Raw genomic sequence first — 15047 nt, forward strand, 5'->3', positions numbered from 1 at the left:
TCAAATCAAACGGCTGGAAATTAACCCTTCATTTATTTGTTAAATTATTTTTTTATTTTTGGCAATTAAGTATTAAATTTGGGCCCTACGAATAGTCATCATACATTGCCAAGCAAAGCAATATTATTTTTTCTCCTACTTCTAGATGTCATGTTATCCTCTTTGGATATTTATTTTTATACTTTCTTTTAGCTCTCATTCTCTTCTAATCTCAACCCTCCATTTTTGTTTCATTACGTGATCATCTCCGCTTCTAATTCTTCGTATAATTAAAGATTTAAATACTACTTTTAGTTGGCCTATTTATACATTTCAGTTCATATATTTTTAAAATATTATTTTAGTAATTTTAAAATAAAAATAAAACTTGAATAAAGAATAAATCGAAAAACTTGAAAATATGTGAATCAAAATGAATTGAACTTCAAATTACATAGATTGAACAAAAATAAAGATTACAAGAATCAAACTAATATTTAAACTTAAATCAAACTTTATATTAATTATGATTTAAATATTTAAAATACATAATAAATTCATACTTTTTAAATCTTTTTATCCCATAATTGGTTTTAATTACCAATTATAATTTAAATTTTGTGTTGGAATGATTTTTTTAGAATGCAGGCATGTGAAAATAAGTTAAAAGGCTGGGGAGATGTTAGATAGTTTCATTAAGGTATTTAAATACAAAATTAAGAGTTTATATACTATAAGTCATATAAAAAAAGTTTATGGATTTGTTAAACTTTATCTCAAAAGTTGAAGGAATAGATTTGTCACTTAACTTATATATTGATATATTATATAGGATTTAGTAGATGAGCTTTCAATTTTGTATATATATATCTTGAATTTGGATAAAATGTTTATAAGGGCAAAAATTCGATGCAACTTTGACCAACGACACTCATTTTCATGCATTATCTTCGATCACAATTGAAAACTATATTTTAAAAGTTAACTTAATAAAATTGTTTACATGACCGTCCGTGATTGATCACTAAAAATGGTAGGGGAGACACGAACACCATAGTATATATATTTTTTATTCAACAAATGTTCGATTGTTTCATATGTATTCATACTTTCAATTTTCTTTAACTTTCAATTTTGTATTTTAATAAATCTGTAATTTATTAAATATTTTAAAGATTTATACATCTATCGTACAAATATAAGGCTTATGACTTTATTCGATACCAAATTCAATTTATGTTTAATACATTCCATGGTGTTTATGTGTTTGATATATCATTATAATAAATTGATAAAAGCTTAAAAAAAAAAAAGGAAGAAAATAACAATGAAAAAACAAAAGCAAAGAATTTCTGCTATTAAGTTTTTGTAAAACTTCCAAAGAAACTATCTCAAAAAGAGGAAGGGAAAAAAAAAAAGAGAATAAAAGAGATTGGTATAAAGAATGCTTATACATCAATTTTCATTCCCAAAATTTACTTATTTGAATTTTATTTTTCAATATTGAAAAGAGATATTTTCAAAAACAGCAACAAATTGAAACTATTTTTCTTTTTCAAGTTTTTTCTCTCTATATTTTTGTAAATATTTATTTTGTTGCTATTAAAAAAAACTCTTTTGAAAATGTTAAAAAGTTTTAAAATTAATTTTACAATCGATTTTTATTTCTTAAATTGAGTGTTCACATCTTTAATTAAACATGATGGTATAAAGGAGTGAAATTCTTTCTCTTTTTTTTCCAATAGAGAAATTGGATGGCATGTTCTTTTGTTTAAAAATATAAAAGAATATAATTTGTATTTATATCGGGTGCCCTACTAAAAAAGCTTTAGAAGGTGAGATTTTTTTTTTAATTATTCAACTTAAATAGAAATCAATTTTCTCGACGTACATAATACTTCTTAACCTTTTTTTTTCTTTTTTCTAAGAAAATATGTCATTCATGCTATTAATGATTCGTAAACTGACGTACTTAAAACAAATAATGTGGTTGAGACTGTATTGAATCTTGCATGTTGAACGAACGTTGCTATATTTTAAAAAATTACAAATAAACTGACGTATTATTTATTCCTAAAATAAGGTATATTTGATTACACTTATTTTTTTAAAATAAAATTTAACCTAATTACAACAATAACAAAGTAAATAAATAGAAAAAGAAAATAAAAGAAAAAAGAGAGAAAATAATTGAAAGCGTGGAGCCCACAAATTTCATAGGAAAAGTCGAGAAGGGAAAGTGCAGTTGACGAGGGAAATGATCACCTGCGTTCGCTCAGATCGTACTACTTACTTACTGGACCACTTATACTTGGACACTTCATCATTGTAATTATTCAACCCTTTAACCCACTTTGTAAAGCAAAGATGATTTTGATTGTTGGTTGTGCCCAAAACAAAAAGTATCATCAAATTATATTGCCACGTGTAATTTTATTTTGAAAATATCACCATTTTTCGTTAGTGAAATGTATCGAAATGTCAACCACAGTTTATATTTCCCTAAATTATAAAAAATACTCTTAAAGTATCATTCAATATTAGGATATTAACATAAACGATTAATAATTTATTTAAAAATTATAGTATTTAAAAAAAGTGTTAAAAAATACTTCTGATATTTTTTCAATTATTACAATCATTTAAATATATATATATATATATATTTTTTTTTTTTTACACTAAATTTCTTAAAAACAAACATTTAAACAAAAACAAACATTTAAACAAAAAGAATTGAATGGTGTGTTTGAATTATATTTTCAAATATTTAATTTAGAAAATAGATAAAGCGTTTCGAAACCACTTAAAATAGACTATTAAGTATACTTTCAACAATTTTTAGAAAAAATGTTTAAACAAAAATGAGTTTTTTTAAAAAACATTTTTTCTTTATTCAATCCAAACAAATCTTAAGTTCTAAATCTACCTAAAAAATATATCAAAACAATGATAGTCAAATAAAAGATGGTGTTTGGCTACAATCCCTCGGTGCTTCGTTATTATCTTTAATTTTATTATTTGTCATTACACATTAAACAATATATACAATTCAAAATCATAAGAATTGATAAATTACTTACCTTAAAAATTAAAAATTAAGTGTAATAAAATTTATTTTTAATAATTTTTTTCTACTCAGAGTAAATAGTTTGCTTTTTTCTATTTTTTAAAAATCCTCTTTTTATTTTTTATTTAGGAGACAAAAAAAAAATGTAAACCAACTAAAAAAGAGTAGGAGAGTATTGAAGAATAAAATGTTGGAAAAGAAGAGAGAATATAAAAGTAAGACAATATTTTTAATTTTTGAAGTTGTTTTTAGAGTATTTTTAACGTGGTTTTCATTTAAAACTAAATAGTCGGTAAAGGTATTTTTATGAATAGTAAAAAAGAAATTAAACTATTTACAAAACTTAAAAATAGTATTGAGACAAATGAATTTTGCTATATATTATAAATAGTTTTAATATTTTATTATATTTTAAAATATTTCTATTTTTTAATTTAAGTTTAAAGACATTTTTTAAACTTTTGAAAATTTAAAGATATTTTTTTTATACAAAATACAAAGTTTAAAAGGGTAATTTATTCACCATCAACAGTTAATTTTACGAATTAAATAAAAACAATAATATTCTTTACAACAAAAGTTCGTGTAGATATGCGTAAAAGAAAATCGAAGAACAAAACAAGTTTCCACCAAAACACAAATATTGAAAATTTATAACATTTAAATAAATAAAATATATAAAAACAATAAAATTGAAAATATGAAATATAGGAATTTTAGAGTGATATTATAACTCTCACTATATTTTAATGTCAAGCGAAAATGGCATCTTCTCAAAATCCATAACATGTCACTATTTGTCGACAATTTAAAAACTAATATGTGACACTAATTATATACTAAGAATATATAGTTATAAGACTCGTGAATAATATGCACCATAATGGAGTAATGAAATACGAAACACTTGTTTTTAGATATATTTGTTTAGCCTCTTGCAATGACACTCGTTTAACTTATTTATGATCAACTTTAAAAGTTAATAAAGACAATAGATACACTTTTTTTAAAAATAATAATAACAAAGATAATGGACATTTTATTTAATTTCATGAAGTGTAAATATTTTATCAATTTTGTTTTTTTTTTTTTTTTGACAAATTTACTTTTATTTACTCTAAGCAATTTTTAAATTCTAGATTACATCTCAATTGGTATAACAAATTTTTACCAAAGACTTCAAGCTGTTACTTAACCCAAAATTCTTTAAAAAAGTGCCACCACTTGAAATTTATTTTATTCTACATTTAGATTTTATCCCACAGCTTTGGTTTTGTCTTCAACTTTTTTGTCTTTTAGCCTCTCATTTCTACTTATATATATATATATATGTTTAAGATCGTAGTTTGAGTACAAGTTTCATTTTAGAGTAACTGTCATAGATGATCATTTTAGGGACAATAATCAATAGTGTATATTAACTTTCTAAAATTTTTTAAATATAACAAAATTTATCGATCATAAATTTTTTATCGTTGACAGATTTTTACGGCCTATCAATGGTAATATTGGTCTAGCAGTAATTGACTTTTGTTTCAATTGATTCTCAACATATTAAAATGTTTAATAAATGTTTGAGTATAGAGTTTAATTAGAGTAAATTTTAATTTTATGTTCGATAGATTATCCAATGATTTTTAAATCTTTTAAAAATATTAATAATATGTGCGACACAAACTTTAGAGTCAATTGAGGTTTTATTTAATAACTATTTCATTTTTGTTTTTGTTTTTAAAAATTAATCCTATAAAAAAAATTAAAATTTACATAAATAGAAAAAAGTATATAGTATTTAATTAAACATAAAAAAACAATAGATACTTTGGTCTTCAGTTAAAAGTTTGGTTATCAATTCTTTTATTTAAAAAAATTTCCCTTCAAAAACCAAATTAAGTAGCTTTTAAAAATGAAATTATTATAAATAACAAAATAAAAAATTGAAACTATATATATAGTAAATAGTTTCAATTTATTTGCTATATTTAAAAATATTTCTCAAATCCACTAAAAATTCAATCATCATATTTAAGAAAGATGTAGATGATCGTAAAAAACAAAAGAAAAACAGACCAAAGTTTAAAAAAAAGAAAAAGAAAACGAAACTATTATCAAACGATTTTTATTAAATAAAGATAGACGTGTCATTAACAAACTTAAAGAATAACATAAATATAAGAAGATGGCGTATTTAATCGAACCTACACTTTTTTTAGAGTACAAACTTTGGACTTTTCATTAACTTTAATTTCACAATATTCTTGACCCATTCTCCGGCTCTTTCTATTGAATAAAAGAAAAGGAAAGGAAGAAAAATGGTTGAGTAAATTTTGGTTTAACTCATTTTGTTTTGCCTATTTATTTTGAATTTATCATCGTTTCGTCTTTGAAAATTGTAAAAAAAGTACAAAATATTTACGATTTATAAAAAATGAAATGTAATGTAATTTAAAACTATTTCCTCTCTATATTTTAAATATTTACATAATTTAGAACACCTATTTTTATTTATTATTATCATTTAAAATCCACCCAATGTCTTAAATAAAATTATTTTTCTCGCAAAATTCAATTAATAGTTGAAAAAATAACACAAATTTTCTTAAATAATTTACACTATGCATATAAAAGGGGTATGATAATCATTTTGGTTCCTATTTAATTTGCGAGTGTAATTTTGGTAATTATTCCTATTTTGTTTTTTTTTTGTTAGATTACAACTGCTAACATCAAGGTGATTAATGGGAAATTATGTGTTTTCTTTGTATGTAATTGGTATAATTTAACCAAACTATGAACATGGAATCTCACGAAAATATGTTTAAACCGAAAATCAAATCCTTTACTTTTAAGAATTTTTTACATTTCTGTTTTGTTGTTCTCATCAAATAGTTACAACAATTCGAGTCAAACAATATACAACATAATGTACTAAAATAAAATAAATTCCACATGCATCACACACGTTAAGAGCTATATTAGAGAAAGATATAGAATGAAAAAAAGATTAAAAAAAAAATCATGTATACTATGAAAACTGGGTGGAGGATACTTCAAACCCTAGAAACAAATATCATTTCAATATACAACCGTGTCGACTTTACTTGACCTCTAATATTTGGTTAATCCAAGTCTTATACACACGTGCGTGACAATTATGCACATTAAGACTGTTAAAAAAAAAAAAATCTAACAAGAGTTCTAAATTGATTATTGACTCAGGTAAGTTTGGAGTGTTCTAATTAATATAATCATTATTTTAGATTTTGATTAATGTAACTGAAAGTGTAGTGATATAAATAATAAATTATAACCATCTTAGTTTAGTGGTAATAATTGGTAGAGGTAGAATATAATATTCGAATCTTCCAATCCCATACTAAAAAAATTTATAATAAATAATTTTTCCCTTAAATGTTTTTATTCATTAACATTGTTTGCATAATTAATTTAGGGGTATTTGCAAAAATGACAAAAACAAGTTATAATAATTAAGTCTATAGCACACCTACTTTATTATTTGCAAAAATGATAAAAAAATAAAACTCAACCTGCACGTAAAAGTATTAATTTGATTATTTTTGTAAAATAATTAAATTAATTTAGATACAATTTTGTATATATATTTTTTATTTTAAAAGACAAAAACGATTCTTGCTAAAATGGTTAAAAATAGAAAAAATGACGTAATTAATTTTGTCAATTTTTTTCTACAAAACGTAAATAGTTTTTTTTTTTCTATTTTTGAAAAGTTAGTTATATATATATATATATATAATCATTATCAATTCAAATTTTAAAATATATTATAGAAGGATTAAAAGGTAAAAAGATAAAATAAATAAATAAATAATGAGAAAAGTCAGCTTAAACAATATATTGAATGAAGTAGATTTAGTTTTAGTCAATGAATTAAAATCTATATAATAGCAAATACTTTTGATGGGTATTCTTTTTCTATAATTGATTTATCTTTTATTGTGTTCCAATTTCATTTTTTTTAAGGACAAATACTATCATTATTGATATAGCCAAGAAAGTCTTCTTGAGAAAAATCTATACACATGTTCTTGTTAAAATGTTAAAAAATATAAGGTAACATTACATCATTTATTAGTCAAACATATTTAAAGTAAAACAATAAAGAATAATTCAAATAAGTTTTTTATTCTTTTTTAAAAAATATATAGTCGAACATTAAAAAAATTAGATAAAGATTAAATATATAACCAGATTTGAGATTCTATCGACTAGACAATGTAACACTAATCTCTAACATCAATAGAAATTAATAGAAATTTTTATCAAGTTATTACATATATTATAAATATTTTTAAATTTTATGTTAAAATTTTTGAATTTATTTGGGTTTTATTTTATTCACACTTATGAAGTTGAAGAAGCATCCCAATGTCCCACAAGAGCATAAGTTCCCAATCTAATTATGATTTTATCTTATTGGGTTGTTATAGGTAGATGGGAAAGAGATCAAACTTTGTGATAATGTTACCATTTTCCAATTGGTGCAAATTATTAAATCTTTAACCTTACTTTTGATAACAATGAAACAAAGCTTTGAATTCAATTTTGATGAAATAAAAATTATAATATATAAACTAAATTAATTTTAAAAGTGATAGAAACTAAAACTTTGCTATTTTGATAAATATTTTCTGCACAGATGTCACTTATAACTATTTCTTTAATTTTAATAGTCATACGGAAGAAAACAGTTAAACTTAATTCATTACAATTCTTTATCAATCTTTTAAATTAATTAATAAATATTAACACTAAAGCAAGTATATTTAGTGCAAAATGAAAGTTAAAAGTGTTATCTTCAAACCTAGGTACCAAAATCGAAACAAATTTTCAACCTCAAGAGAATTATTATAACATTTTGAAACATAGAGACCAAATTGATATCAATCTTAAAACTTACGATCTAAAAGTGTAACATTTTGAAATCTAAAGACCAAATAGAAACTAAATCTGGTAATTTTATTTTCAAAAAAAGAAAGGAAAAGGCCAAGACATTATGGACCATATTTCCCTACAAGTAAAACCCTATACTAGCAAGTGACAAATTAAAAAATAAATCACTAATCAACCACAAAACTTTCATTTGCCAAAACTTATAATTATATATATATATTAGACCATTTCCCTTTACTCAATTAAAATAGCAAACCACATTTAATAATTAATCACATGTGTGGTCGTAGCACATTAAACGTCCTAACAAATTTAACCTCCATAATTTTAGTTTTAATGAAAGAAAAAAAGGTAAAGAGAAAAAGATGACAAAGAAAGGGATAATCAAATATCTCCACAAGTCAAATGGTGAGTGGAAATGTTAACTTAAGCCATTATAGGAGCCACCACTCTAAAAGTGATTTTATCAAAAGATAGAAAGAAAAAAAAGTAGCACAAAGAAAACTCTTTTAACATCTAATCTGCCAAATTTTCATTAGATTACATGAGAGCACATATGGCAGAGGAATAATAGATAGTTTATAAAAAAATATGCTCATATATCATTGTAATTCTCAGTAAAAATGATATGACCTGAGAATAGTATATTTAAACGATATTCAAAATGAGTAATTTTTAAAGTTTAAGTTGATACGTATGTATTTTAAACATTTACTTGTATCGAAATACTTTTTCTTTGCTTGTAGCATTTAGTTATTTGTTATTATTTTTTATTGAAAAAGAAGCAAAAGAAACTAGATACATCAAACATAAAAGACAACCATTGAAAATAAAGAGTAAAGAAAAGAGAAGCCATTCAACGTATCTCTTCTAAAACCTTTCTCATGGGAGAATACAACATCAAGTTGTAAGCGAGGAAAGGCATGTACAAAAGCAACAACCTCGACATAATGACTCTTTAACTTACTTGCTCAATACGAAAAGACACATTTGATAGATCACTAGTTCATATCATTGAAAAGGCTAATCATTCCTAAGTAGTCAATAAATTTCACAAAAACATTCTAATGAAAAATCTGTTGAGACATATGCAAGCCCCTTAACAATATGATCATGACTTATAAGAACTTAATCTTAGAACACCGAAGAATAAACTTAAGTTCAATCAAATGAGCACGACCAAAATGGTCAAGGAGCAATAACACCCATCGTTGACCAACGCTCAAAGCGTCATCGGTATTAAGCTTTTAAGCATTGTAAGGAAGAGGATGTCAACCAACAGAAATTAGAAGGCGTTAGTTTATTGTTAAAAACTTGGGATTATTAAACGACCAATGAATTGAAAAAACATAACCTAATAAGTAATGATATACTTGTTGATCAAAACCTAAAATATCGATAGTTCGATCTTTCCAACCAGACAAAAATATACATTTTACTTTTTTTTTTTTTTAAAAAAAAGCTAAGATATCATATAAAAGTAGCACTCTTATCACTTAATACAATGGAAAGGTTTAACATGAGGAAGTTTTGTAGGCATGAAGAATGAGGTGGGTTGATGACTCACAATCTTTATTATTTTAGGTCCAAAGAGCATAAGCATAAGCATAAGCAAAAGGAGTGGTTGGTTGGACACAAAACCCTAAATTAAAAACCTAATAACTCATTGCCATGTGATTGTCTCTTCTTTCAAAATATTTGCTTTTTGGCCATTTCTACTCTATGTGCATGCATCCCACCTCACCCACTAACCTTCCAATTTCTATTAATTAAAATAGCAATTTCCCATTTTTGGAATATTATTAAAAGGACCTTTTTTTCCCATATATATTTTTTAAAATATGATTACTATTAAGATGTTATCCCCTTCACAATTTTCTGTTTTAAAAGAAAAAAAAAATAATGTTATATATATATATAGAAACTTGTTTAATTAATTGATATCATAATTTTTAATCATAATTTTCAAACAAAAAACTATATTAAAAATAGTGTTGTTGTATACATGTTTGTAAATGAATAAATAATTGGGTTTTTTTAGAATAACTTAATTGAAAAGAAATAAATGAAAAATATATATATAAATAGACCAAGAAATCTCATAATTGTTTAATGGTAGGAGAAAGATCTTAATTATTCTAGACTAGACGGTGTATAAAATAACATATTATTAGTTGTTTGTTCAATAATAAATAATTTAGTTTATTTATTAATTTTTTTTCAATAATAAATTTCCATAATTTGAGAAATAATAACAAAAAATTAACATTGTTCACCAGAACATAAGTTAACTAATTGAATAATTTACCCTGAGGACTTTAGGATCAAACCTCCATCTTCATCAATGTATATTCAAATTCATATTACATACAGAAATTACATTTTAAAAAAAAAACATCATAGTTATATAAAAGATATGAACTAAAACTTAACTTCTCTGAACCTCAGTTTTGAAGGAGGATTCAAAAAGAGATTGATCGCCAGCAACATTCACAGTCAATTGACACAAAAATCAACATTTTGGAAAAATTAAGGTTATCATCAAGACCACAAATTTGCAGCGTTTCTTAATGTACAAAAATTGGGAAGTAGAAATTATACAATGAAATTCACTAGAAAATTGTCTTCTCAGGATCTGAAACATGATCCAAGTCATTCTGTAGATGGTGAAGATAATGTGAGATTCAAGAGGAAACCTGCCATGATCCCGACGAACCCCACGAAGATTGCGAAAGTAAATGAGAAGCCAGGATCTCCTTTCCGAAATTTTCGTCTCTTCATCATGTCCTATTGAGAGTAATAATTGGTATAATACATAATGTTCTACATTGTTTTGTGTACAGATGACAATGAAAATGTTTTTTCTTTTTTTCTTTTTTTGGTAACAATCAGCTTCTAACAGGTTAATGCTATAAACATAACTTTTATAAACCTCTCTGAACATAGTGCGGTGCGAGTGAGGATACTCCCATCATAAGTTATAACAATTGTGCTCTCAAGGAAATATGGAATTTGTGTTCTAAGTTTATAGGAGATTCTTTGTAGAGGAAGGTCTAGACCTTATTTTTTGGAGTTGCAATTTTGCGCGCTCTATTTGGAATTTCTTATTTTTTGGAGTGTTTGGCATTTAGTTAGCTGCTTGTAGAGATTTCAGCATGATGATTAAGAAGTTCAATCTCTATCCACCCATTTAGAGAAAAGGGGAGGCTTTTGTGGTAAGTTCGAGTGTGTTTTGTAGTGAGATCTTTGGATGGAGAGGATTAACAGTCTTTAAAGGAATGGAGAGAGAGATTCTAGTGAAGTTTGGTCTTCTTGTTAGGCTCTATTATCTCTCTAGGTTTCTCCAATTATTCATTATGTCTTATTTGCCTTAATTGAAGCTCTTTCCTTTTGTAGGCATTTTTTCCCTCCCTCTCCCTCTCCCTGTACTCCATTTTTCTCAATAAAAGATTGGTTTGTCATTGAAAAAAAGAAAAGTTTGTGGGCAACTCCCAAACTCTCCCCTCCAAAAGAAAAGTTCTTGTGTTGTAAGTGGATTTAACAAGCTACCATTTCTTAAAACGGAACAGACTACATGTTTGTAATTATGATTTTGGTTTGATTTTTTTTTAAATTGAAGCCCATTCTTGTAAAGTTGTGCTTTGGGTCTCCCTTTTATTGGGCTTGTTGTTGGTTTTTTGTATGCCTATAGTATATATCCTCTCATTTTGCTCCATGAAAGTTTTGTTCTTACCAAAAAAAAAAGAAAAAAAAGAAAGAAAGAGAGAGAGATCATATCAGACCCTATCTTGTTCAAATTCCTATATAGAGTCTCTCAGAATCCAATGCTATTAATTGAGTCACAAAATTTTAGATTCAAACACATTTTGAACTTATTTTAGGTCCTTCATTCTGATTCAACTTATTATTATATGAACTATGCATTCAACAAGTTTAAAGACTTTCCGTTATTACAATTCCTATAGCAGTAAAAAAGCATAATAGAGCAGAGATGAGTGACTCACCAGTTCCTGTTGTAATTGATGGGTTTGCCTTATCGCCATGTCTCTTTCTTCCCTCAGACGGTGTACAGCCTGCAGGTGTTAGCACCAATGGTATATGAGATAAGGAAGAACAATCTATGTGTTTAAAAATTACGAACAATAGAGGCATAACTTAATGTGCAGACAGCTACTGGACAACAAATGTCAAAAATATATATATAATATGAGGATGAGAGCAAAGAATAGAAGTGATATTTCTAATCCTACACCATAACATGGTTTAACAGGGAAGGTTCAAAATATATATATTCAAGGGACTAAATGGAGAATTTCAGCACTTACCGAGGAGCTTTGAGATGAATTCTTTTCATCTTCTGAGTTTCCCAAGGCTGATGTAGGAGAAATATATATAACCTTAAGCTTGCATTCCTCTATTGTTTTTCCACTGTCCTTATTGAACTGGAAATAAGAAAGTAATATTTCGAATGCAACTTATTAGAATGAAGCGGTGTGTCCATTCGTATTAAGGTGCAAGTAAAAATTCTTACAGCATCAGAAGGAAGCTCATCTACATCAGTATTTGGTGGGACTATCGTGCTTTGCAAGAGAAACTTATCTTTGCATTGCATATCTGCAGGATACTCTCGCATGGCTTGGAGAGTCACTGTGAAACCAGCAACAACTTCAATTTTAGTTTAAATTTAAAAATAAACCAACACAAAGTAAGAGACAAGTTAAACAACTGCTAGTGCAAAGAGAATCTTGTTTGTCAAGGCCACTTAATAGTTTTAGATGATGTGGTATCAAGAAAACCACTTCAAGATTTTCCAATTACAAATGAACCAACATTGTTTTTCTTTCAAGCTTGAAAGAATTGCAATTGTATCCTCAATCTTTTCAAAGATATTATGTGTTAATGATCAGTGCAAAGCATAAACATAGAATGCTTATATAAAAAGTAAAAACCTCTTATGATGCAAGAATCCCAAGGCTGTACAACACCAGTGTTGGGACGCACAAAGTACTTCTTAGGCGAGGTCGTTTTGACCTAGCATGAGTGATAAAGAAATAAATATCAAGTCAACCAATTAATTAAAATGCTCTCCAAAATGGATTCTCAATGTTAGTTATGTATGCATTTTTAAAATAATCAAACTATTACCTTAAAGGCAACATGATGTTCTGTGTTGTTTGCAACTTTAAGATCACAAAAGCTCTGCTTGTCCAACTCAACTGATGATATAGGCCCCACATTCGTAAGTTAAAAAAGAGTCCACCCAGAAAACAGATGTAACGAAGTCCACATACAAGACTACAACAAAACTTTACTCGAAAACGAACGAATAAAAGCACTGAATGAACATCCTTTATCTTTCTTTGATACAATACATGCAAGGATATGTAACCGTTCTTTTCTTCTCTTTCCTAAGATTCCATGGATCAAGGGAAGTCATGGATAATAGTGGTGGTATAAAAATTCCACATACACAAAGAAAAGGACTAAGCTTCAACCAGTAAATAGCTTTAAATTCCTAGGGTTCAACCATAATGTATGAAACACAACAGAGAATCATTTGAGTTCAATAACAAAACACCAAAAGCTGAGCCATGATAACTGTGTCCAATCTTATTATAGACCCAGTCAACCAGCTCCAAAATTTTCATCACAAAAATATGATAATGCAAATCGAACAATCATCCACTCTCTTCACAAAAACATGATAAATGCCACCGAACAATCATCGACACTCGCCTCAAGTCTACATACAAATGTTATCATCAGGGCTCAGTCTTTTTCCTTAACAAGAGGCTTATGCCTCTAATAGAAAAGGCTTCCACCTCCATGAAAAAACCTAGCAGCTTGGAGTCCTTGTTAAAAAAAAAAAAAAAGGAGAGAGACTGAATGTGGACGAGATGAACAGTAAGTACAGGGGAAGGGGTAGGATATAATTGAATTATAGTAGGTAAAAGGTACAAATACTATAATCCTCAACACTCAATGCGAGGAAATTGAAAGTTTGACTGAATTATTGAGTATTTAGGGTAGGTTCCAAAAAGCAATTTCCTCCTACGAAATCATCAACTCTTATATAAAATAACAAGGAAAGGAACTGCAAATTGCTCAGACTAAAACATTCAGAGTTTTTCTCAATTCCTGCGAAATCATCAACATCAACTATAATCCTCAACAACTATCACAAAACTTCACCTAATCATTCCATTTTTCTCCTCCCAAAATAAATACAAGAATTAAACGAAAAACAACTGCAAATAAATACAAGAAGATACAAAAAAGAACATACTCTGAAACTTGAGTTCATCCGGTTGAACGGAGATTAAGCGATTTCCACCTCCAGCACTCATGACGGCAGAAACCCAGATTAAAATATAAAGGAAGAAAAAGAAAAAAAAAGTCGACCCAGTTATCGATTCCCACTGCAGAAGGCAAGCATTAAAAAACAAAAACGACCCAGAAACAGAACAAAAGAGAAGACAGAAAAAATCCAAAAACAGCGGAATGCCAGTGCCACAAAACAGAGAGAATGAAATAGAAAAAAGAGGATTGGGATATGAATTAAGAAATTGAGAGAAGAATTAGTGGTGAAGCGAAGGGAAAGGGGGGGAAAGAAGAATACGGATTGCTCGGTCCAACTTGAAATTCAATCGAAAGAAAAAACAAAAGGGGGTACGAAAATTTAGGCAAAGAAGAAGGAAAGAGTGAAGAGAGAGAAAGAGAGAGCTTGTTTTGGGACACCTCTCTCCGATGATGGCTACTGCAGAGCTTCACTGAAAACTAGAGAGAGAAAGAGAGGAGTGAGAGAGTGGGACACGTGGCGATACAGAATTTGAAAATGACGTATTGGGTTCAAAAGGAAAAGGGTTTTCGTTGTCCAGACTGTACAGGGGTCCCACTGACGTGGCACCTGATTCAATATGAATGTTGACGTGTCATCTCTTCTTGCTAATTATTGTGTTTTATTTATTTTTTTATATATATAATGGATAGATTTTCAAATTTATAATTTTTTTTTTGTTATAATGTCATTTTCGCTCAGTTTATATTTGTTTCGTTTTAGAATGTA

General features: G+C 27.1%; 1 protein-coding gene across 1 annotated transcript; it reads right to left on the minus strand.

Annotated features, from left to right (window-relative positions):
* Positions 1 to 10298: 10298 nt before the first annotated feature.
* Positions 10299 to 14781, minus strand: LOC101205601 (vesicle-associated protein 2-1). The gene is made up of 7 exons (XM_004147186.3): positions 14268 to 14781; positions 13127 to 13197; positions 12931 to 13012; positions 12513 to 12628; positions 12307 to 12423; positions 11986 to 12054; positions 10299 to 10768 (listed from the first exon to the last, which is right to left on the minus strand). The coding sequence occupies exons 1-7, from the start codon at positions 14326 to 14328 to the stop codon at positions 10634 to 10636; spliced, it is 651 nt and encodes a 216-aa protein (XP_004147234.1). The 5' UTR covers positions 14329 to 14781; the 3' UTR covers positions 10299 to 10633.
* Positions 14782 to 15047: the final 266 nt, after the last annotated feature.

This window comes from Cucumis sativus, chromosome 3, assembly GCF_000004075.3.
Source record: "Cucumis sativus cultivar 9930 chromosome 3, Cucumber_9930_V3, whole genome shotgun sequence".
Classification (NCBI taxonomy): Eukaryota; Viridiplantae; Streptophyta; class Magnoliopsida; order Cucurbitales; family Cucurbitaceae; genus Cucumis; species Cucumis sativus.

Bases quoted from the DNA above. Each gene is read 5' to 3' on its own strand.
- LOC101205601 (XM_004147186.3), bottom strand. From the start codon at position 14,328: ATGAGTGCTGGAGGTGGAAATCGCTTAATCTCCGTTCAACCGGATGAA. The intron at 13,013-13,126 runs GTAATAGTTTGA...CACTCATGCTAG, and splicing joins AACATCATGTTGCCTTTAAG to GTCAAAACGACCTCGCCTAA. The intron at 12,424-12,512 runs GTAAGAATTTTT...TCTTATTTCCAG, and splicing joins ATGAGCTTCCTTCTGATGCT to TTCAATAAGGACAGTGGAAA.